The 24,866-nt window shown below is 43.4% G+C and overlaps 1 protein-coding gene across 1 annotated transcript in view; it reads right to left on the minus strand.

Moving 5' to 3' along the window:
* Positions 1-24,866, minus strand: part of TGFB2 (transforming growth factor beta 2) — a 75,521-nt gene that overhangs the window by 22,586 nt on the left and 28,069 nt on the right. Inside the window, exon 2 of the mRNA XM_045008398.1 lies at positions 5,410-5,573. Coding sequence (XP_044864333.1) covers positions 5,410-5,573 — 164 coding nt within the window. The remainder of the gene's footprint in view (positions 1-5,409; positions 5,574-24,866) is intronic.

Below are 24,866 nucleotides of genomic sequence, written 5' to 3' on the forward strand. Positions count from 1 at the left end.
GTCTTGGAAAGATGATAGCATCTGTGTAATACAGAAGAAATTTGGTTCCTGCTCCTGAGAGCCTTCCTTTGATGATAAGGATGAAATAGTTAGCACCTATACAACACTTCATATCTGCACAGGGCTTTTCACTGATCCTCAGAATGCCACTGTGCGGTAAGTAAGTTTTATTATACCCCTTTGACAGATGGGGAAACAAAGGCATGCGGGGTCTTGTTCAGATCTCAGTTACACTACTCAGGCATTGATTTCAGTGGAAGTACACCAAATTTACACTGATGTAAAAGACACCAGAATCTGGTACAAAGGACACCAAGTGACTTGCTCATGGTCACACAGCAAGTCAGTGGAAGAGCCAGAACTAAAACAAATCCCCTGGTATCTACAGTGGCCTCACAATGTGCAGAAGGGGGAATATCATTGACAGAATAGAGTCAATCAGAGCCAGATTAAGGCATAGGTACTATAAGTGCATGTCTGAGACCAGCTTGTGGAGTCATGTCATTACCTCAGAAATAAGCTTTCATTTTAAGTTTTTAGCCATCGTGACTGTAAAGAAAATCTTGAATATATGCCCCTGATGTAACCGATGCAGTCATGTCTGCCTGAGTCCACAGGGAGACAGAAACAATAGCTTTGAGAAGTGTAAATTCCCTGTGTATCTCAATGGGGTGTTCTAAGATCTATTATGTGACAGGAGGAGAAGAGTGTAGAAGGCCTGGGCCAACCTCTCAAACAGCTACACTCTGGCTACTGGGGTAAATATAAGGAGGCCTCCTTGCTGCCAACCCTGCCTCTCTGAGGGTGGGGAAAGGGGACCCTTCTGCCATCCCTAAGGGGAGGAAGGCCCTTGTTACTGCTCCTGGAGTAAGAATGAGGCTCCATGCCACTACCTCACCTCTCTGGGAAAGAAGACACTGGCACCATCACACCAAATGGGGGGAGGAGACCTGGGTGATTTGTGTTCTGGTGCATCTAGGCCCTAGATTGTCTTAATAGAGTCTTGAAGTAAGTGCCTTTATTGGGCCTTAGCAAAAAGCAGTGCACCCATTTTCTGATGAGGCCTCAAAGGAATGGGTGAGTACTGTCATAGAAGATCTTAGAGAAGCAAAGATGCTGCCTTCTAACTTTTTCAGCTTGAAGGAGTAGTTCTGTAAGGTGAGGGACCCAGGTACCTGGAGAACTAGAGGGAGAATGCAAGGAATGTTCATCATTGTGATAGCTGTCACATGCTAATTTCCTAGTTTTTCTCTTTCCCACCTTTATATTTTTGACTGCAGTTGTTCCCAAGATCAGACTACGACACTAACTCCAAATACTAGGACCCAGTCCTTCCATGCATGCTCCATTCACTTCTATCTAGCCAGGTTAGGAAGAATACCAACTAGTCCCAGCCCCACTGCACACGCTCAAATCATAGCCTCTCTGACTATGAGGTGAAATCTGCTACAGGGCAAAGTTAACCAGGTCTCTTTATTTCCATGGAGCCCTCCACCCCTCATATCATTCTTGCACATAATATATTGGGGAACACCTCCTTCCCCTTGAAGTGGCTCCTGCCCCTCCCAACCTGCCTGAATTCAGCTCCAAAAAGGTAGGTAGAGGACTTGCATGCACACTCATTCCTTGAAACTGGTGGGTGTGGAACTAATTAATAAGATCTTATTAATGCAACTCTGACACATAATCCAAATACTCATTCCTGAATTTAGAGGGAGTGGGAAGCTAACAATCAAATTATATATTCCCCATGTGGGATGCAAAGCCACATTGTCCCTTCCAGACTCACTAGTACTAGCAAGCCTAGCACAAGCTGTCCCTCCACATATCCCACAGAGAAGCAGGAAGTTAGGGATGTATTTATGCATGGAAGGGGAATATGGAATGTGCAGGTCGACCCTACTAACAGCCATACTGCTCTTGTGTGAGACTCGCTGTCCGTGCAAGGAATTGTGTACTAGAAGCAGTGACGGGGGCTGGCTGTGAACGTCTCTGCAGATAGTAACTTTCTTTTATTATTCTCTCTCCTTCCTGCCTCTACCAACCCAGTGGACTTAAGAACCTGCCTCAACACTCCTTGCTTTACCTCCCATATGCAGGTTCTCCTCTCCACTTCTGAAGCTTCTAGCTCTAGTTTCAATCTCATCCTAGCCCCATGCTTCTATTCAAGCTCTCCTCCATTCCCAAGACATCTGGTCTTTTTTTATCCCCTCTCTCCCACCCACCCTCCTTGATTTTCCCTTCCTCTCCAGCTCCAACTCTCTAATTGGACAATTCATCTTTGAGCCAACTGAGGCACTTCAAAGAACTGGTCTTCTTTTGCTGCCTCCTATTCGGCTGGCAGGTCTTGGGGTGGTCAGAAAGAGAATTTAGCAGTACTTAGAGATGGTGGTGCTCATGTAGGCAGAACTACTAGTGAAGGTACCTTATAGCACAGATTCACCATTACAGAGCTAGCTGAATGATTGGGGTCAACCCTTTTATTGAGAGCTGCATATAAGGATGCAAGATTGGTAACTAGACCTCACTGAAAAGGAAAATAAAAACCATGAGAGGAGGGAACTGGCCATAAGGATGTCCCAGATTTTCAGTAAAAGCAACAAAGAATCCTGTGGCACCTTATAGACTAACAGACGTTTTGCAGCATGAGCTTTCGTGGGTGAATACCCACTTCTTCAGATGCAAGACTTGAAGTCAGTCTTCAAGTCAGTGAAGACTTTCGTATTCACCCACGAAAGCTCATGCTGCAAAACGTCTGTTAGTCTATAAGGTGCCACAGGATTCTTTGTTGCTTTTACAGATCCAGACTAACACGGCTACCCCTCTGATACTTGACACCAGATTTTCAGAAGCCTTTAAGAAATGAATCAGAGTGTCTCACTTCACTACCCAGTGAACAGTTGGCCACACAAACCCATCACTCCAATAGATGTGCTGCAGAGGAAATGTTGCAAACAAATTCAGTTTATCACACTGGGGACCTAAAACTGTATTATAGTCCCAGGCTTGGTGTCTTTAATCAGTAAGTAAGAGCAAAATAATAAGCACGACCCATTCTTCTTATACAAGAATACACACAGCTAGCTGGTTTTAACCTTCTGTTTCTTTGGGGAAGACAGATTTGATTTCACTCTAGTCTAGATTTATTACTGATAGAAAACCTTCCCTCTTTACCCCCTACCCAACACAAAAAAGTAGGCAGCCCTCACCAATAACTGTATATATAAGGTCAAAGTACCTGCCTTTTCCCAGGTGTCTATACTTTACCAAGGGCACAAGCTTGCTCAAGCGCATACCCCCAATAATGAGCTCCAGCTGGCCCTCATTACCAGTCAGGTACTCAGTTAAAAAAGGCACTTTTTTTTAACCCTCCTGTCCCTCAATGCCTAAATGAAGAAAGTCAATGGGTTTAACTCAGGCTGCCCCAAATACACACCTTTCAGGATGCTGATTAGCTACCACAGAAGCACTGTGACCGTAACTCCTGTTGATGGGAGCCAGGTGCCTAACTACCATTGAGGAGTTGGGCCCCTAGAGGAAGTCTCAGTAGGGAGACCAAGTCAGTACACAGACTGAACTACTCTCAGGTAGGGAGACACACACAGGTGTGATAGCATAGTGAGCTTGCAATGTCACTCCCCTCTGATCTGCCTATCTTGTTTATAAATAGAGGGCTTCAGTCATCTTCATCAAAGATTCACTTTAATTTTTTCTTTTAAGAAATGTTACAGAAACTTCAAAATCATATCATATATATTTGAACTTATCTCCCACTCCATCAGGGGTATCAAATAAAGCCAGGTTCCAGTCTACAACCAGCTTGCAGATCTGAACTCCAGCACTCCTGCTGCTGATTTCTAAGAGGATTCTGAGATCCTTTGTTTTGCAAGCTGGGCACCTGCAACAGAATTCCATGTATCCCTGGCCTAAATGATGACTGCAATGCATACTTCTCATGGCAGCTTCCAAGGGATGATGGCAGCAGAGCTCCAATTTCAAGAAAGCAGCACAAACTCTTAAAGCAAATGGTAATACCCTTATTCCACTGAGCTGTACTTTACTCCACAAGGGGTCTCGCTGAAGTCAATGATACTGCCCAGAGTCTCCCCTGTAGACTTTACTGGGGTTTAACAGGTGTGATCCAGGGCAGAATGCCCAGCAGAGAGGCACTGCTACACAAGTATCATGTGGTTCCTGTAATACCCATATGATAACCAACATACCCCTTTGGTGAGAAGTCCTGGGAGCTGAGCTCATAAGTCACCATACATTATTAGCTAAAGTGCCTGGTGAACTTTCAGAGTAACCAACAAAAATACATTTTATTAAAATATAAACAAGTCTCACCAGGACGGACCTATGGAAGAGAGGCAAGAGCATGTAACTCTTCGTCTCTCTGTTTTTGCTTCCTCCTTTCCCTTTGATCTACGTGGCTGTCATACAGAAACAGTACCACAAATAAAACCTCAAATTGTAATCTTACTTTGAAATGCTATAATGATCTTTCCTGGTAAGGAAGAGTAAACAGGCTCTGATCCAGTTGGGGATCAGGGGAGAGGGATAGCTCAGTGGTTTGAGCATTGGCCTGCTAAACCCAGGGTTGTGAGCTCAATCCTTGAGGGGGCCACTTAGGAATCTAGGGCAAAAATCTGTCTGGGAATTGGTCCTGCTTTGAGCAGGGGGTTGGACTAGATGATCTCCTGAGGTCCCTTCCAATCCCAATAGTCTATGATTAGGCCTGAGAACAACAGTCCCATTTCTCACATGTAAGCTAGTGATTAGATGGAGAGTTAGGATCCTAGATTCTGTTCCTTACTCTTGCCACTGACTCAGTGTGTTATTTGGGGCAGGTCGTGTAGGGTCAAGTTTCATAAGCACCCTCCAATGTTGCATGCCCAAATGTAGACATCTGAGGTCTTAATTTTCAAAGGTACTGAGCATATTACAGCTCCCACTGACTTCAACTGAAGTTGCTGGCCACCCAAAATTAGAGGGTGCTTTTGAAAATTGGATCTTAACCTCTTTCTGCCTCATTTTGTTCCATCTGTTTAATTGGGGATAATAAAAATTTTTTACTTCAGAAAGGTGCTGTAAGACCTAATTAGTGAATTAATATTTGTAGAGCACTTTGAGATTTTGCAGTGAAAGGAGATGTAGAAGTGCAAAGTATTATTATTACTATTAATTTACTAGCTTGAACTGTGAAGACACTTGAAATTAGTTTTTCGATTTTGAGCACATGAAGCCCGATTCTCTCCTCGCTTACATAAGTGTAAACTGGGAGTCACTCCACTGAAATCAATAGAGTCATTTGAGGGTAAACCAAAGTAAGACAGCAGAGAATCAGGAGCAGGGAATGTTATCATAAGGACTTAGTACAATAATCCACAGTAATAGTCAGAGCTTTACCTGATACAGTTCTATTCGTTGTTCAGATACCCGTGCCTTTGAATTCTGCAAACGAAAAACTCTAAACTCTGCCTTCACCAAGTTGGAAGCATTTTTCTCCATCGCTGAGACGTCAAATCTTACGATTCTGTAGTAAAGGCTGTAATAGTTTGGTGGGATGGCATCTGCAAGAAGTTAGTGTAATCTTTTAAAATGATAAAATACATTGTTCTTTCAAAGACCGCAACATAAGATAGCCTCAAGAAACAGTAAGGGAAATGTGTGCAGCATAATTCAGTTTCCAACGGCCAATTTAATATCATTAACAATTTAACCAGAAAAATAAACACATGTGTTTGACTAGAGGAATAGCAGATTATTAGAGATTAACAAACCATTTCAAACTCTATTTCAGGGCACGCATTTAACCCTGTTCTTTGAAAGTAACAGTGGAAAATCCTGGATGCTTATAAATTGGAGCATGTTCATGACAGTTGATATCTGGCGACTGACTTCAGACTTGCATAGGCTTAATTGTATTTTCCAAGAAAACAGAATTTAATGGCAAGCACTTTGCCCCATATAGGTTTCATTTTTTCAAAGCCTACAGTAAAAATATTCAGCCCTGTACAATGTGTTTTCTGTTTTAAATATTTTGATTGTATTAAACTGCAAAAAATAATTAGAAGGGAAAGGGAATAGACCAGCATGTACAAAAAGAGAACTACATATCCAGTGACCAACTATCAACAATAACTGATCATATATATTAAAATGAACAGTTAAAGTTAAGTACAGGCACTATTTTAACATTTAGAAAAGCTGAATCAAAATCTTAAAAGACAGCATTACAAAAATCATCAGTTTAAATTTCAAAAGGCTTCCTCTCCTAAATCTTATCGGATGTTAACATGGCAAGCACTTACACCCAATTCCATGTAACATAATGGGTTCAACGATCATCGTAAGCTGTTCTACCTAATTTTGTCCATGAGCACAAGCAGCAAACCATGCATAGTGCTACTCCTGGGGGAATTCTGCACCACTGCACATGCACAGAATTTATGTCCCCTGCAGATTTCTTTGCTTCCCTGCAGAAAAATGACTTTCTGACAGGGAAGCAAAGGGAAGCCACAAGAGCAGTGAGCGACCCTCCCCAGCAATATGTTTCGGGTGCCCAGGTCAGCCATCAGAGAGGTAAATCATTGTGGGGCAAGGGACAGGACTGGGGAAGACCCAACTAGTGCTTTCTATCCTGCACCGGGCTCAGCTGCTAGTCCTGGCTGGGCTGGGGAGGACGGGACTTCCTCTTCCCCTGCACAGCATCTGGAGCTAAGTCAGACCCACCCCAAGATTTCTCCCCCAGCTGCAGGAAGCTCTGCAAACTCCTCCTCCCCTCCCGTGCTTCCTCTACCGATTGCTCCTCAGGTGCAGGGGGAGGGATCCCTGTGCAGGGAGCTACCCACACACCCAGACCCCCTTGTTGAGTTCAGTCCCCTGTACACCCACACCCCTCCCCCCGTTGACCCCCAACCACTTTCACCTGGACTCCCCTGCAGAGTCCCATTACCATTGCACCCTGAACCCCCCAACAAACCCCTATGCATGCAGACCGCCCCGCACTCGGATCCCCCACTGAGCTGCCCACACCCAGATTGCCCCACACAGAACTCTCTCAGCCCACACCTGGATCCCCCCATACTAAGCCCCTCCACACTTGGATCCTGGCTTGCTGAGCCTGCCTGCCCACACCTGGCCCGGAGGGGCAGGGTCCTGGGGTGTTTCTGGGGCAGGCCCAGTCCTTGCGCTGTGTCAGGGTTGGGAGCAGCCTCACTGCTAAGTCCATGTCTCAGGGGGGAGCTGCACAGTGATCTCCCACCTCTGTGCAGCCAGTGGCCTGTGCTCCCCAATGCCATGCTGGAACCCTCCACATATATTTGACAAATAAAATTTGCAGAATTTTGCTGAATTTTAAAATATTGTGTGCAGAATTTTTATTTTTTTGGTGCAAGAGTAACAGTGTGGCTGAAAACACTCTGCATGTGTGACATTCTCCACACTGCTGTTTGGCAAGAGGTCCTCCAGTTGCAGAGTGGGTACAGTGAGCCAAATTCAGAGATGAGTCTAAGTGAAGCTAGGGGCCTGATACAACTCCCACTAAAGCTAAGGGGAAGTCTGACTTTTCTTTTACATTTTTTTAAATGGAAAACTGTCTAGAAGAGCAACAAAGATGAAAAACACATAATTATAAATTGATAAAGTGGGCCAAATCCTCTATCCATGTAACTCCACGGGCTTCGTCAGGGTTATACCAGCAGAAAATATGGGCAACCACCCAGTGATGAGCTGCCAAAATCTTAACAACCGGTTCCCTATAAAAAGCTCTGATTTAAGGGGGGAGGAGCGGGGGAGGGGCTGAGAGAGAGATCCTCGTGGGGCCGGGGGCCCCTGCAGGGCCTGGGCCAATTGTCCCACTTGCCCCCTCCCCTCCCCTCTGGCCAGCCCTGGAGCTTGCAGCAGCCCCACCCCCCACCTTGCTGGGCCATTCAAAAAGTGGCAGCAGGACGACTCCCGAGCTCAGCTGAGCTGCCCAGCTGGTGCCGGCGGCTGGCCACGCTGCAGCTGGGGGGAAGCGGGGAAGGGCCAGGGGAGCCTCAGCCTCCCCAGCTGGGAATCCTGGGAGCAACAGGATGGTCCGGCCCGCGGACCGGAGTTCTTTGCCCACCCCTGGCCCTTTAACAACCGGTTCTCCACGGAGGTCTAATTTTAGCAACCGGTTCTTGAGAACCTGTGGGAACCTGCTCCAGCTCACCACTGCAACCACCTTTAAAACTCAACATTCTCCCCACCTGTAGCAGTCTAGGGAACCTTGGAAGATTTTGTTATGGCTTAGCTCAGGCAATTCCGCTTTCTCAGCCTCCGGTTATTGTAGGACACAGCATGCTAGCTTTGACCTGCTGTAGCCGGCTGGGACTGCTGTGTGGTAAGTCCCTGGCTGTTGGCCAGGGAGGCAGCCCCGGAGGGCGGAGAGTGTCTATTGCATTATGTATGAGCTGATATGCTGCTGTTTGTATAAAATGAGCATGCTTTGTGTTTGTTTTAGGACCTCACCCCAGGCCGAGCTACAGGGCGCTGGGTCCCCGTCTCAGTGACAGCAACGTTTGGGGTCCCCGTTGCAGATGTGTCACTTTACCTTCATTAAAGCCAATTACTCTCAGTGTGGAGTCGGTCTCGTTCTTGCAGAGTACCTCGGACCCTTTTGGGCAATAACACCACCCTTCACACAGCTCAATACTTGTCATGCCATGGAAGCAGTTGGCACCCAGCACATTATAGGATTGGGCCTCTGGACAGTTAAAAACCCAAGTGTGACTCTTGAGCTTTCTCAACCATCCTGGAGGAGACTCTTGCTCAATCCCTTTTCCTGTAGTATATTGACTCTAGGGCATTAATCCATTCTCCTACTGATGGAATAGAATTCTTTCTTCTGTGAGGCATTATAGAAAAGACAACTCCAATAAGTTTGAATCTATTTCTAAGCCACTAGAGGACGATTGGGACAGATCATTAAGAATGGAAACCCACAGATAAAGACCATGTTGCATGTCTACAATGTCTTTATATTTTTCCACTGCTATCTGAATTTTTGAACAACCCAGCAGTTCTAGATAACTTTCAAAAAGGCACCAGCCTCACTTTTACATTTAGTACACCTGTCACTGTTCATTGCGTCTATTTTATGCATTCTGTCTGGATTTGAATACGGTAAAGAACAAATACAAGGCAAGTACCAATGCAGTAAAGAGAAGGGCCCCATCGGCAAAGAATGAAATCATATATTTCTACTGTCCTTATGCCCTTTACAAGGGCATCTCCTCTAGACATATGGCCCAAAATCTCATTAAAACCTTGAAAATGGTTAATCTTGAAAAGTAATTCTTAATAAGAGGAAAACTTCAGATGACCAAGAACTGATCTAAACCATAGTTTGGCTTCCCTATACATAGTAGATAACCAATTCTCAGAATACGTACCAAATCCCACACAAAAGAGGATTCCCAAAATAAAGTTCCACTCAACATGGTCAAATGCCTTCCTCACACCTAGTGCAGTTAGCACATTGACTTACCAGTCTTTCTTACTGGCCCCATCAATTAGAAAATCTTCTCAAATTAGCAAATATACCACATCCTAAAACAAACTCCCAACTGATCACTATGCTGGGCAACATCCTTGCCACCCAGCTGGCTAAAATGTTTGCTATAATCTTAAAATCAGAATTTGGTCTATAAAGCCTTGGTAACAGGAAGTCCTTATCTTGAGTAATACAATGGTTGTGGGCCTCTCTCAAAGTACTAGGGAACTGCTTTCTTCTACAAGCTTCCCTTTACATATCAAACAAAATTTAGTCTAATACTTTTGAGAAATTCTATCAGAAAGGTGTCTGAACCAGGGGGTATATCCCCATTTACAGCAGAAATAACCTTCTTGATTTCTTTTTCTGTTATAGGGAACTCCAAGATTACTACCTGTCCCTGGTCCCTGTCCTACTAGGAAAAGAAAATTTTCAACAGAACCCTCAGATTTCACATCACGGGAGGAATATAATTTTGGCTAATAATGTATAAATATATGATTGATGTATTTAGGATTAATTGTAAATTGTCCTTCCTTGTCAATTATTTAAGGTATCAGCCTACAATTTTATTCGCTGTGGATAAACCAGGTTAGAAAAGGGCTACTCCTCCTATACACACAGGAAAATGCACACGCATTCACAAACACACACATCTTGTTCATATGCTTTTATTTGAGATACATAAGATCCCATTCATCCCTCTGTGTCAGAATTAAATTAAGTTCTACTGTATGTCCACATATTTCTTCCTCTATTTCTACTGAATAAGATCTAGCAAGGGTCTCCTCTAGGTTGCTCAATGTTGTGTATAGAAATTATACTGCCTTGTCCCTTTTCTGTTTTTTGTTTTAGATACAGCCTATTATTAATCCATGAATGCATTCTTGAAGGATCTGCCAGTAATTTCCTTGACGTACCTCTCCAATATATTTTTTCTGATCAAACAAAATCAATATTTGTAACTATTTATTTTACCATTTTTTCATTGCCAAATAAAATAGAATTCAATCTCCATTACACGAAAGGTGTGGGGATAGCAAAGATTTGAAAATAACTGAGGACGGGTTACTTAACTTACAAAATCTTTACAAATAACTGCAAAATTGGGGCTTCAGAAATCTATCCATCTTATTGTATCAACATTAAGTCTGTGTATTGTAGCCATCTTTAAGACAGTAGAAAAACTCCCACTGACTTTAAAAAAAGTTGGATTTGGCCCCAAGTGACTCTAAGATGCTGTAATTTGTACCTTCTTCTGACCCCTCCTTAGCATACAAATTGTATCAAATTAGGCACAGTTGGACTCCCTTCAACTCCCCTTTGACTCTGGCCCAAGAATTTCAATGCCTTTACACCAGGGATGAGTCCATCCCATTTAGTTTCCAAGCACAGTTTCATTGTTAGAGAGCAGAAGCCTTAAACATTCTTTGAAAGAGCATCACGAATGAGTGGAACTAATTCAATATGTTTCCTGTTGTTAGGAAATGTAAACAACTTTTCTTTTCTCATTGGTAGAAACCATAAGGATTGACTTCACACATCCACCCACACTGGAAAGGCTGAGAGCTTCAATCTAATCCTTCCATCAAGGACTGGTAATAAATGCTTCAAAGATTTATTTTTATTCCCTTTTGTGTTTATTAAACTTTGGAGGGTTTTCTTTGCTTTTTTATTTTCCCCTCCTCCTCTTCTTTCTGGTGCTCTGCCCGTTCTTCATTATGACAGTTACAAAACATGGGGTCCCTTTTTTTTTCCTCTCTGTCTCTCCTTTTTATTCTTCCTAACTGAATTATATGAATGGCCATGTACTAGGCTTTGAAGAAGCATATGCAAATATTTATAAGAGTAGCTTGATTGTTATTAAATGCAGTTGTTATGCTTTCTATACTCTGGCAGAGGTCCCTAGCCCTCTGACTATTAGAACCATTTAGGCTGTTTAGATTGCAACTCACTGATAGCAATAGCCTACTTCTTTTTTTTTTTAAATGGGCAGCAGTCACTTTTGCATAACATGACATTGTTCCTTCCCACCTCCTGTTTAGATTTCATTCCTGGTCCTACATATGGATTCTTGTCCAGAGCAGCCCTCCTTTAACAACAATGGCATGTGACAACTGAAGCTGTATGTACTGGGGGGTGGAGGGAAAGGCAACTTGTAAGCTATCCCTGAATATCTTTCCAGCAGGATCCTATCCTTGCTGTCAGGCGCCCTCTTCCAGTGAAAACCTCTCCAAGGAATGAGACAGTTGTCTAACACATCTGGATTCCAAAAGCTCACGGCTAATTATTCTGCTCACCCCTTGTGACTCCAATGTGGCTGCAGAATTCTGCGGGAAGCAGTCTCCAGAATGCAATCAGATTCCTATATGCAGATGAGCCAAATTATGCCTATAGGCTTCATTCGTGTTTTCAGGGGTCCAACATTCAAGTATTCAGAGGCCCAAATGGACAGCTCAGATGTACGCCCCCATGGTAAGCTTTTCCCTCGGTGATAAAGGCTTCTGGAGACATCCATCTGCTATTCCAACGCCTTGGACCTAGATGGATCATACTGTGGCTGCAGTGTGGAGCTTGATGCAGATATCTATTCAACTTCCTGCAGTGACGCTATGAAGTCAGAAAGTCAGCTCTGCACTGGCTCCCTGTCTGGATCCGCTTTAACATCCCAATTTTTAATCTTCAAAGTTGTCAGTGGGTTATTACCAGACTCCTTCAGCAACCACTTCTCTATCCACAGTCCGCTGCTAACACTACCATCCAACAGGGACACTGTGGCTGATGGAGCAAAGGGTGACACTCTTGGGAGTATACAGCAGGGAGTTTTCAGCTGAGGGCTCCTGGCAATGGAATTCCCTTCCACCACAGATCAGGATACATTCGTGTCTTGCCTCTTTCAGAGCATAATGCAAGACACATCTGTTTGTAGCTTCTGTTATTGAGGGAGGCCCAGATTTGTAAAGGCATTTAAGTATTGCTGCACTCCACGCTGCAATCCATCACTTATTTAGGAATCTAAGTCTCATTTTCAAAAGGGATTTAGGCACTCAGGAGCCTAAATTCCACTGATTTTTCAATGGGATTTTGGTTCCTAAGTGCCTAAATCCCTTTTGAAAATTAGACTAAGGCTCCTAACTCAGTCAGAAGTTGCAACACTGAGTGCAGCAATGCCTAAATATCTTTAAAAAATCTGTTCTGGAGGGCCAAAGCAAAATGGTAGGTAGCTTGATCTATTCCACAGAATAATCCTTAGTAATAAATCCTAATCACAGTGGGAGGGAAGGGAAATGGAGTACAAGGTTCACAATCTCATGCCCCTGGTACTTCTTTGAATTTGTGTGTTTGGTATCTACATATCGTGGCAATGGACATAATATATTTGGACAGACAGAGAGAGAGAGAGAGAGAGAGAGAGAGAGAGAGAGAACGAAAGGAAGAGATATTTCCTTAACATAAAGGCAGTAAGAAAGAGAATAGGTTTGGGACCCAATTGCTGACTACTCTTCTGAAGCCGTGGGAAAACCAAGGAATGATGACAACTGAAATCAAATCAGTTGCTGTACCACTGATGCTGGCTGCTAGAACTGTCAACCCAGCAGAATGGTAAAGAGCCAATATGCCACCATTAAGAACATGGATTGTCAAGTCCAAATCCTTGCTATGAAAAAACCCAGACTCAAAACCCTAGCCCGAGACAGGACTCCTACTCTAGTTACCCAAAAAGCTGGCTTTTTTCCCAATCAGTTATATTTACACAAATCAATACTGACGAGGTCTCTTTTTTTAATTAACTTCTTTCCATATTAGCTCATGAACTTTTAAGAGTCATTATGGTCAATCCATACCCAGAGAAGGGACTCTGTGTAATTTTCTCTTTATATTTTCATGAATTGCCTATCAGGACTCAGGGTACACCACAGGCCCTGTTCTGCTGATAACTAATAGATTATGATCTATGCTGAAATGATACAAGTATTACAACAGGAGTAGGTGAGTTCTATCCACGCTGTGCCTGTGAAGCTCCATATAGCCACGCAGTGCACAGCCAACTACAGCCATACAGTTCTAGGGGGTCATGGATTTACAAGATGATAATTATCCAACTTTGTGCTTAATGTTCCACTGTTGAACTGCTGTTCCTCTGTAAAAATCTACAATACAATAAGAAAATTAATATGTTTATCTGATTGGAAAGTTGGCCACAGTTAGAAAAAGATGTAATTTTCTAACCGAGACGATGCATAACTGTTGATAGCGGGAGGGCACAATTTAAAGGTTGGACTGCCCTCCTTCCCCCCCCCAACCCCCCCAAACAGCTCAGGTCACACACCCGGGCAGGCCTCCCCCTTGCCCTCAGTCTCCCCTCCCGGAAAGCAGGAGCTCTTCCCTGCAGCGTCCAGCTGTTGCTCCTGCCTCTCCCCGCAGGGTGAAGCTTGCAGTGCAGCTTGCCTGGCCTCCACGGTCACTTGCCTGGGTTGGCTCCGCCAGCTGCCGCGCAGGGCAGGGGCCCGGCAGCATCAGATGGCTGAGCAAGGCAGGCTCTGAGTCAACAGGAAATCCAAGCGCGGGAATGGGGCAGCCCTGGCCATGCCCCGAGCCCCTGGAGGCTGGGTGGTTTCCTTCCAGATGTGGTTTCCAAGGTGCCCCGCCTCCCCGGAGGGGGCTCCTGTGCATCAGCCACCCTATGGCCGTGGTTAAATCACAGACAGGTCCCGGTGCGAGCCCCAAACAAATACTGGGACAGGTGCCCAGCGGTGACCTTGCAGCAGGCCTGGCAGAAATCTGGGGGGGGGGGTCACATGACTCTGTGTCCCCACCCCTGCCACATGTTGCCTCTGACTGTGCATGTTCTCTTGGTCTCCCTTCCACTCCCATTCCCATGAAGCTACTAATCTTTGCAATCTCAACTTAAAACATAATTCAATCTGGAAAGCAAACAAAGAAGGCAGTAAATGGCTATACACCCACCCCACCGACGCAGCACTCTCACCTGCTGCTGTGCAGGCCCTGCAAGTTCTTTACCCAAATCTGAGCGAGCAGAGCATGACTCCGCAGCTTAATGCTGCTATTCTGTGCAATGCCACCCCATACCACCAAGACAGGCTACAGAACAATCACCCTACTGAACACAGTCCGTTCTGGCTCTTCCTTCTCCCTTTCTCATTTACTGTGTGCTACTGGGTGGGGAAGGGCTGCTGTGCAAGATAGCAAGAGTGAATGCATGTCCATCTTCTGTGCCACATGGCGGGAGCAGACTGGATGTATTACCCAAAACACACCAGTCCCTGCAGATGAGGAGGCCAGGAGAAAGGACACCAGCAACTTCACTCCCTCAAAATGTGGGGGAGGATGGTGAAACTTAACACCAAAGGGTAAAGTTACAGGGACATGTAGGTGCACGGCTGGTTTATCTGAAAAGATGACCTGTGTCTGGTGATGGCCAAAGGCCTCAGATATAGTCGACATTATCATCCCTTTATCAGGCACATACAGCCACTGCTTTCTGATAGACTGTAGCTGCAATGAAACAGTGAGTTAGTTGAGGCTTGGAACCCACCCTGGTGCAAAGAGACCCAGGGTCCATTTGCAAACTGTGAAACTAATGCTAACATATTTTTGACAGACATGGATTAACCTCTTCTGGTGCTTTAAGCCAAGACAAGAAAGACCAGATTTTCTGGATGCTCAGCACCCGTAATTTGGGATAGGTTTTCAAAGTTGCTCAGCTCTCACAGAGATACCTAAATAAGGGTCAGATTTTCCAAAAACCATAGCAACCAGTAGTTGCTACTATGACACTTGTGGCCTGATTTTCAAAAGCACTCAGCACGTGCTATGCTCTTTTGAAAATCTGGCATGTATTCTGGTGCTGAAATGGGAACAGAGTGCTCCTGAATATCTGGCCCCAATTATGGGTGGTGAGACCTACTGAAAATCTGACCTAAATCTTCGTCAATCCCTGGCTCCCTTCTCCAAAAGGCATAAAGCAAAAAACTTTCTCCCAGTCCCTGCTAGTTGTCTAGGATAATGGTGTCAAACGTGTGATAAACAGACCAACTACAAAAACATGCAAACAATTGTTGAACACAAGTGTCTGCGTGATCAAAAAGCCACACAGTGGGCTATAAAATAACACACTGGGCACGGCCTAAATGAAAAGGCAAAAATGTTATGAAAAAACATCTGTGTATCCTCTCTTTACCTCTCTCTTTCTCTTGATATTGCTTATTACTTGCCATTAACAAACCCAACATTAATATGTCACTGGATGCTGTACAGCATCATGGGCACCCATTCCTTCTTCCTTTCCTGCAGATGAATGAACTATTAAAAAAACAAGACCAAATGCTAAGTGCTGTCAAAGTAGAGACAGCAAGAGCTAAATAGTTTGGAGAAAGAGATACTACGCATGCCTGCTTCATTCCAGCCCACACACGCTGCCACCCGCTGCAGGAGAATTTTACCAAAATAGAAAGCGATAGTGAAAGAGTCTGGATGGCTGGTGGGTGAGGTGAGAGGAAAAGGCCTTTATAGAGAAGGGTGACCATATTTAATGTCAATGGATAACAAAAGCTGGTTTTTTTCAACAGCTATTATTCCCTTTCAAAAGAAGGCCTGCTGTAAAATAATTACCTGTATGTCAGTATGCTCTTACTAACCCATGCTTCCTGCATTTCACAACACATGCCAATGACATTAAGTGGGATCTAAGAGGCTCCCATAAAGAGAAACAGGCCACAGAACAAATTAGAACACACTTATTTTTGGAGACAGAGAGACCTTGTTGAATTTAGCCTAAATAAAGTGTTGCAGGGTCACCCATTTGCAAAACAGAATGGGGGATCCGATTGCGACTCAGGGCTAGGAGGAAAGTGAGAGTAAAACCTTAAAATATATACACACCATCACAAAGTCTTTCCATGTACAAAAATCCCATTGATTGGAAAGGGAGTTGTATGTGTGCATCTAACATCTGCTTAGATTGAAAAGGAAATGACTATGGAAATCTAGTGGTAGAGACTGGAGAACAAAGACTAGATGCTGTGCAATCAGACTTACATGTTTAAATATATGTTAGAGTAAATAACCATATGGACTGCGAGGGCCTTTTGTTATTAGTACTTCATAGTCAGGCACTGCTATTCAGTCAAACACAAGGCATGATCCTGGCCCTTTAAAATTCCTCCTGTCTTGAGAGTGCATTCCACTGAATAAGACTGAGTTCCTGTAAAAATGACACTTCTCTCCGCACAAGAGAAGTGGAATTGTAAAGGGCCAGAACTGTACAGAAGAGCAGTACCACTATAGAAGAAACATTACTAGTATCGGGGAAAACATTCTAGTGTGGTAGGACTAAGCACAAAGCCCTGAATCAAAATCCTGATCCAAATATCTCTGAACTACAGAGGTGTTTGAAAGCTATATTAAAATGATTGAAACCTCTGACTAGAGAAAGAAGGGGGTAGTTGTCTGTGGCCTCCCCTAGGAAACTCTCTCTTTCTTCCAACGTGCACTCAGAGCTCATCTTTCTTCACAGCTGTGCTAGACTATTGTATTTTCTGCGTGAGTGCTGTGTAACATTACATCTCTAGGATTATAAAATGATAAATGAAGTTATATATTCCTGCCCAGACCACAGAGAATCCAGATGGGACAAAGCAATCACTGCTGATGGCACAGTGACAGACCAAAGAAGGACTTAGTGTGACCAGTGCTGAATGCTTTACTTTCTTAGAAATGAATATGGAACCCTTCCCAGATTATGAATCTGCCCCTCTAAATTACACTTCGCAGGATGAAGCAGAACAAGCAGCAATGGAGTGGGAAAGACTAGTAATTATTCCCCTCTCTCTCTCTCTGGAAGATCAGACATTCACCTCTTTGCAAAAAAATAAATAAAATAAAAAAAAACAGGCCAGCCAGCAACCTACACGTAAACACCTGCAAGTTTTTCACAGATGTGTTCCGCTTTACTATATGCAGTCTGCTGCTGCCTCTAGGATTGCTTGGAAATGAATCCATTGAAAAGAAATTCCATGGCACACATTCACTCATCTCGTTCCTTCCCTCTGCTTTATTTATATCCTTTGGTGCTGCTTTTCCTCTCCCATGCTGAAACACAGGGGCTGAGCACTGATGATAACACTTGGTGCATATCAAGAGAGCTATTTTCAGGTCATATTTTGGACTGTTCAACAATTGTCTTGGACTACTTAAAAGGGGTAACCAAGTTCCCCAAAAGTACTTTGGTGGTACTAGTTGGCTTTCCATCCTGGACCATCTTTAAGACCTACACAAACTAAAACGATTAAAGCTATGAAACTGAACCTCATTTACACTAAGGCTCCTTTACACCACTCTGCTAATGTAAAGGGGCCTTTAAAAGAATGTAAATGAGAATCAGGCCCTTTAACTATTTTTTAAATTAGTAATTGACACACATGGCTCAAGGCTTAATGGTGGCTACACATCAGAATGTTCTACAATTATGACACAAAGGCAAAAAGACCAATATAATTCTATAGCTAAATGTACAGTGAAGCTTTGCTTGCTCTACCCTAGAATCTCATATCATTACTGCAGTCACATGGTCTCATGATTTTCTATTCCCGGTGAGATGTGGCAGAACCGAGCTGGGAAAACAACATTTCTATCTTTAGCATGCTAGCTCGAACCTTTCCACTAACACAATTCTTTCCACCAGGGCCAACAGCCTCGCTTTAAAGCTCTGGAGTAAAATTCTGGCCCTACTGAAGTCAATCCCATTGACTTCAATAAGGCCAGGATTTCACCCTGCATGCACAGCAGTAACAATGGAAGAGGGTTTTTTCGGCACAAGATGACAGTCTTCACACTCTCTGCCTCATGTTTTCTCCTGATTAAGGCTGCCAACAAACGGTCCTTCAGCTTTCGCCAGTTATTTTCTGAACATCTGAGGAAGGAGAACCCTTCCAAATCGCCATCGGTATCCTTTGAATGAAATCCCAGGTTATCATGTATCACCACTGAAATCAAATATGTAAATAGATGTGTGTTGTGTTTGGAAAATTCTCAGGTATGCACTTTGCTATTCTGCTTATACTGGAATGTAAGAAAAATACCCAAAGTGTCTTTCATCTCTTCCCATGGAGTGCCGCTCCTTTTTCAGCTAGGATTTATAAGCAAGAATCACAGGCACTACCTCCCATCTCCATTTAAGAAACTGATCGGGGAACACAAGCTGACCCTCTTAACGGGTAGAGTTGAGGCCCTCTGAATTTGTTGTATTGGGTAAGCTGAGCATGCTGATGCCTAAAACGTATCAGATTCAACTCCTGCAATGTTTGCAAGATTGACCACAGGCTACTTCATAACAAAGGCCTTTTCTTCCTTTCTTTCCCCCACCTCTTTTCTTGGTTGCAGACTACTGAAATGAAGTTTTCAGAAGGGATCTGTAACAAGAGACATCCCCATTGGCAGAGTGAAAATGCAGATACAATGAAAAGCCTGGCTACATTACTTGTAAACCATACTGCTTTATATGCAGACTTCTTGAGGGTGGTAGTAAAAATAAAATAATAATTATAATTAAAAAAAATGTTTTTTATGAAAGACAGTGTTTTTCATTCTCTTATCAACAGGAGATTAAGTATTGGGCTGGGTTTGCGTGTGTGTTTATTATTATTATTAAATCTGTCCTCTTTTTGGCACCTGCCTCATCAATTTCATTTATACTGACAGGATTAAACCTGGCTTTGGGATGTTATCTCAGTGCCAATTTACTAATGAGCCATATTTTTAAAAAAAAATATTGTCCAGACATAGTTTTACTGACTCCATCAGACTTATTGCAAACGTTACTTCTGTTACAAATCTATTCTTCTCTTCAGCATATGAGACTCTTGGCATAGCTACGTCGCTGCACCTGCTGTGCATATCCCTCTTTTCATGGCTCTAAGATTTCTCAAGGTATTGGAACTGAGGCGTAAGGTCAGAGAGAGGCACATGGGAATCGTGGAATCTTAACAACTTCAAGGGGAACCTGCCGCAGCTGGACAGGATGCACCTGCACTCGGAGACAGGGGTCTGATGCCAATATGGCTGCTCAGGCCAGCTCTGAGGCAGCAAGAATGCAGTTTTCAATACACTGCGCCAAGTGCAAAAAGATTTGTCACCACTGTTTGTTAATAAACTAAACATACTATACATATAAGTCAGAAAAAGAAAGTAACTTTATTTCAGCTATGTTTAAAGCCCTGAGTGGGCATACTGGACAGCTGGTGATATTTCTCAATGACTTCAATGGACTCTTTAGTATTTGACACTTTCAGAAATGGCCTGAATATTTCTATGGGCCACTTTTTTATCCTCTTTCCCTACCCCCCTACCAAATATAAATAACTCCTCTCCACTGTGATCACAGCACCATTCTCAGGGCCAGGCTAAGGAGTTTAGGGTGGGTCAAAATCGTGGTTCTGTGAGGAACCCCAAACTTAACAGGTTCATTTTATGTAAAAAGGGTCTGGAGCAAAACTTTATGCTCTCTTCCACTGCAGAAGTGGAGGCTCAGGTTGTACTATTTAGAAGTGTTTAATTTCAAGGGGACATTCTCCAAATGAGCCTGGAGTCTGGGGCTCTAGGCTTCAGTCCCTGTGAGGGTGAGTGTGTGCAATCTGGAGACTTCTAGCACATGTATAACAGTGCTCTACAAACATCAATTCACTATTTAATCCCAGATACTGGGACTGGGTGACAGGGGATGGATCACTTGATGATTACCTGTTCTGTTCATTCCCTCTGGGGCACCTGGCATTGGCCACTGTCAGAAGACAGGAGACTGGGCTAGATGCACCTTTGGTCTGACCCAGTATGGCCGTTTTTATCACCCTAGGGTTGCCAAATCTCCAGGATTGTCCTGAAGTCTCCGGGAATTAAAAATTAATCTTTACTTAAAGGTTATGTCATGTGATGAAACCTCCAGGAATACGTCCAACCAAAACTGGCAACACTATACATGTTAAGTAGGTATGGAGATTTGTATTATTGCCTCCATCTTACATATGGATACACAGAAACAAAGAGTGGATAAGTGATTTGACTAGCCCCCCAGAAAGAATTCACTGTCTGTCAGATTAGAATGCAGGAATCCTCAGGTCTTAGTCTCAAGCTAAATCCATTTAATAATATAGCCTTCCATGCGGGGTACTCAGGGAGCCAGCCAGCAGGCTGAGAGGAGGCCTGCTGCTACCTTGTCAGCAGCAGCAGCCCATGAGGCACTACCCCCCTCAGCCACAAATTGGTTTGCAGTCCCCTTGATTTGGAGGATTCATGGCTGTGTGTTTTTTGGGGTACCAGAGGCCAGTCCTGGGTGACTGTAAAATGGATTGTGATTAACCCATTATCTTTGGAGTAAAGCACAGGCACAAACTTTCAACACCAAAAACTGATTTAGTACACTTTCAAGGCTATCCCCTGCACAGATTTACTCTTCTTTTAATGTAAACTGAGACTGGCCTTGATATTTCTATGTCCCTAAAATCAGGCTGGGCCCAAAACACCGGTTCTGTAAACCTTACAACTCTCACAATACACACAGCCATCACAAATTCTCTTAGCAGCTGAGTTAAGCTTTTCAATGCTACATTACCAGGACAATGTTTTAATTCTCTGATCACACATATGCATTTTAATTGTCTGTGGGAAAGGACTTGTAACTGCAAGTGTTGTTGTACAACCCAGTACAATGGTTGGAACCCCCAAGGTTACCTCCCGGTTATACATTGACACCATGACTCAGTGCTAACAGACTATTCATACAATACAAAAACATGCCACTGCTGAAGCAAGCTGTGCTGGGGGGGGGGGGGAAGGGGAGAATTGGAAACATTCTGAATTATTTAAAGAACTACTAGGTAAGCTTTCCCTAAATCCAATTTTCTACAACAGTGTCACAACAACCACAAAGCCGTCATACATGACAAACTTAGTGGTGTTGAAATCAAGGAAATGGCAGTGAAAATACATTCTCAGGCTATTTCACAATTCAATTTGAGCTGTTCAGACTGCTGTGTTTATGTGTCTCTGTCTTAGAGCAGGGGAATCCAACTGTAATCATTTTGCTCTTGTTTCACAGCATTGTTGTTTTCATGTAAAAGATTTTCTTTTCCCTTTATTAATGTGCAGAGAGTTTCAACCAATTGGAAAAGAATATGTGTGGGATAAATGATAAAATCAGTCTGAATCTTCTATAGTGCAGTGGTATAAAAGGTCTGTGGCTCTGATTCAGGAAAGCACTTAAGCCTGTGCTTAACATTAAACTTATGTCCCACTCAAGTCAGTTTAAGAGCTTTCCTGAACAGGCATCGATTTAAGCATGTGCTTAAGAGCTCTCCTGAGTTACAGTCTGTAACCGTAAGAGCAAATGGTGTGAATTTTGTGTTGGATGGATAGCCCTAATGATTGAATCCCTCTGTTTATCTATGATGGTGGCAATATGAGTTCCCCCTAGTGTCCTGCCAGTGTACTTGATTCCTGTCTTGAAAAGACCACCTCTAAGAGTAAGAGTGTAGTTCAATCTTCATGAGCATTCCATTCTTGCCCTCCCATCTGAGGCTCCCAATCAGGGCTGACAATTAGTGTCAACCGTGGATGGGGAATCTGTGAAGCAGACATTTACATACTGGAGTGAGATGCACCTGGACTGGATGTCAGTCTAGAGACACAGCTATCCAGTCCCACAAAAGCATCTAACTTTGAAATATGAAGTTTGCCTTTAAAAACTCAACAAACAAGTGTTGTTTTAATTGTCAAGAGAGCTAGCTTATATGGACAATTCTCTGCATAGAGATCACATTAAAAGTGGGCACTGCACCCATTAGTGATTTAGTCTTGAATTGCTGCCATCTGAATGAATCATGATCCTTCGGTGTTGTCCCTTCCAAGCTATCCCTCCATTTCTCAGTCTACTTGTATGGCTCCACCATGAAAGATGCTGAGTGCCTCCCAAACATGACTCTCCACAGTTGGTGGTGGCTCCATCACTCTTGCTGCCGCATCTCAGTTGGAACTCACCCATAATTTTCTTCCTTCAAGCCACTGAGTCATTTCCCATCTTTAATTATTCCCTTAAAACTTTCCTTTCTCTTTAAGCTCATAAATTATTCTTTCAGTGAAGCATTTTGCAATGCCCTCCATGAAAGACAACACTTTTTTTAAAAAGGCCTAATTGTGCTGTCATGTTCTGTACAGTACAATTCTGTACATGTCAGAAGGAGAACAGATGCATATATTGATAATTAAGGTAAGATTGTCAAGTTTCAGCATCTTTTGGAATTGAAAGGCAGTCAAATTAAATGCATAATTGTAAGATATGTGAAGTTAAGTAGGCTTCTGCAATTGAAAGTTGCCGATGAAAGCAGTTCCCAGTGCTGTGGTTTTAATTACTACATAAAATGAATGGAAAATAGGATTAAGGATTTTGCACAATTGTAACACATTGTATTAGGAATTGGAGCATTTTTTTTCAGCTGGAGAGGCATGAAAAAAACAATAGAATGAAGTCCAATTGGATCCAGCTTCTTTTTAATATTTCAGTTTACTAGACAACATTTGAAATCATTTTTCACTGGCATGTAGAGGGGATTATTGGGACACAAATTATGTAGGTGATTTTGCAAATCAATCTTGTTTCTTCTCAGACTCTGGATTTTATTATTTGTCCAGCAGAAAAATGTTTATGGGACCCTGTTCCTGCAACCATTTAGCTTTATCTCATTGACCAGCTCTGTTTATAAACAAGAAGTTTTCCAGCACTGACTGAGAAATTGACCGAAATCCCCTCTGACTGAGTGGAGTCTCGTGGCTAGACAAATTCTGGCTTGGCACAAAAGTAAAGCTATGTAGGTATGAAAAAAGTCTTAAAACTGCTATTGTGTCATCGGAATAACCAGTCCACATGTGCAAATGCAATAAAACTCAAAGCTTGCAAAGAGGTTAGCCACCTCCAACAAAGCCTAGAGAGCTTTACATCCACAGCTAGAGTGGCTCTTTCAATTTTTCCCTTCCCTTTCTTGCACAGTGATTTTAGCCTGAATAAACTGCCCAGTGAGTGACTCTGTTCTTTACAATGTCTTCACCTAAGTCAATTACCCAATAAGAATTTAGCAAGCTGTACCAGTTCATTCAAGCTTTTCCTTCTCAAGCTCAAATTCTCCCTAGCTCCCTCTTCTCCACAGGCCTGCTCTTCATCTCCAGCTGAACTGAAATCTGGTAAATATTACACTTACAAGGTAACTGGTTTGGAATGTAAAGCATCTCAAGCACAGCAGAGTCTCTCCTTGGCACCTAAATGTATATGCTTTGTTGCCTAGTGCCAAACTGCATTCAACTAGCTTTATGCAATTCAAATAAAGGTATTAAAAATCTTGGGATATATAAACAGTCAGAGTGTTTACCAAAGTGACAGTTAAAATAAATGCCTTCCTAAGGGAAATAGACAAGTGCTACTTGCCTTTTTAGTTAGAAATCTTAAAGAGCGCCAGGTCTTGAATAAACCTTTCAACTTTGGATAGAGGAACAAATTGTTTACATTTTTTGGTACAATCTTCATAAATATAGAACAATGGAAGAAAGATCAAGGCCGATTTGTGATGCTCTTCACCTCTCATTGAATCTCTCCCCACATCATCACACATAGCCATGGTCATCAGCAAGTGCAGGAGTTCCTGGCATTTTACAACCAAGCTCAGGGGGCAGTATTTTAAACCAAGTAAAATCTTTTCCTGCATCAGGGGCGGCTCCAGACCCCAGCACGCCAAGCGCGTGCTTGGGGCGGCATGCTGCGGGGGGCGTCTGCCGGTTGCCGGGAGGGCGGCAGGCGGCTCCAGTGGACCTCCTGCAGGCGTGCCACGGGACCGGCGACCGGCAGAGCGCCTCCCGCGGCATGCCGCCCTGCTTGGGGCGGCGAAATGTCTAGAGCCGCCCCTGTCCTGCATGCAGGATTTTAAAATCATTTGACCACCATTCTGCTAGTATAGAATTAGTCATAGATGTCTGCAAAGTGTGGTACTTAATGAGTTAGGAGAGCCAGGTTGGAGACATTTGCTTACAGTAACTCCCAGTAGCTGAAAATGCCTATTTGGATGCATTAAACAGGCCTCTGCCTGCTGCCTAGGAGACAATGTTGATGCTAAAGGGTAAAAATATAATCACAGTGCAGTAGGCAGATTCAAATGTCTTCTCTTTATAAGCAAGCATTACTAGTGGCAAAAATGAATATCATGGCAACTACCTTCTGTATCACACAGTATGGACTCGCTGGAAGGATCCTAGCACATGGCTGTCAAAAAGCACATTTCTTATCTGC

This window comes from Mauremys mutica, chromosome 3 (assembly GCF_020497125.1).
Source record: "Mauremys mutica isolate MM-2020 ecotype Southern chromosome 3, ASM2049712v1, whole genome shotgun sequence".
Lineage (NCBI taxonomy): Eukaryota > Metazoa > Chordata > Testudines > Geoemydidae > Mauremys > Mauremys mutica.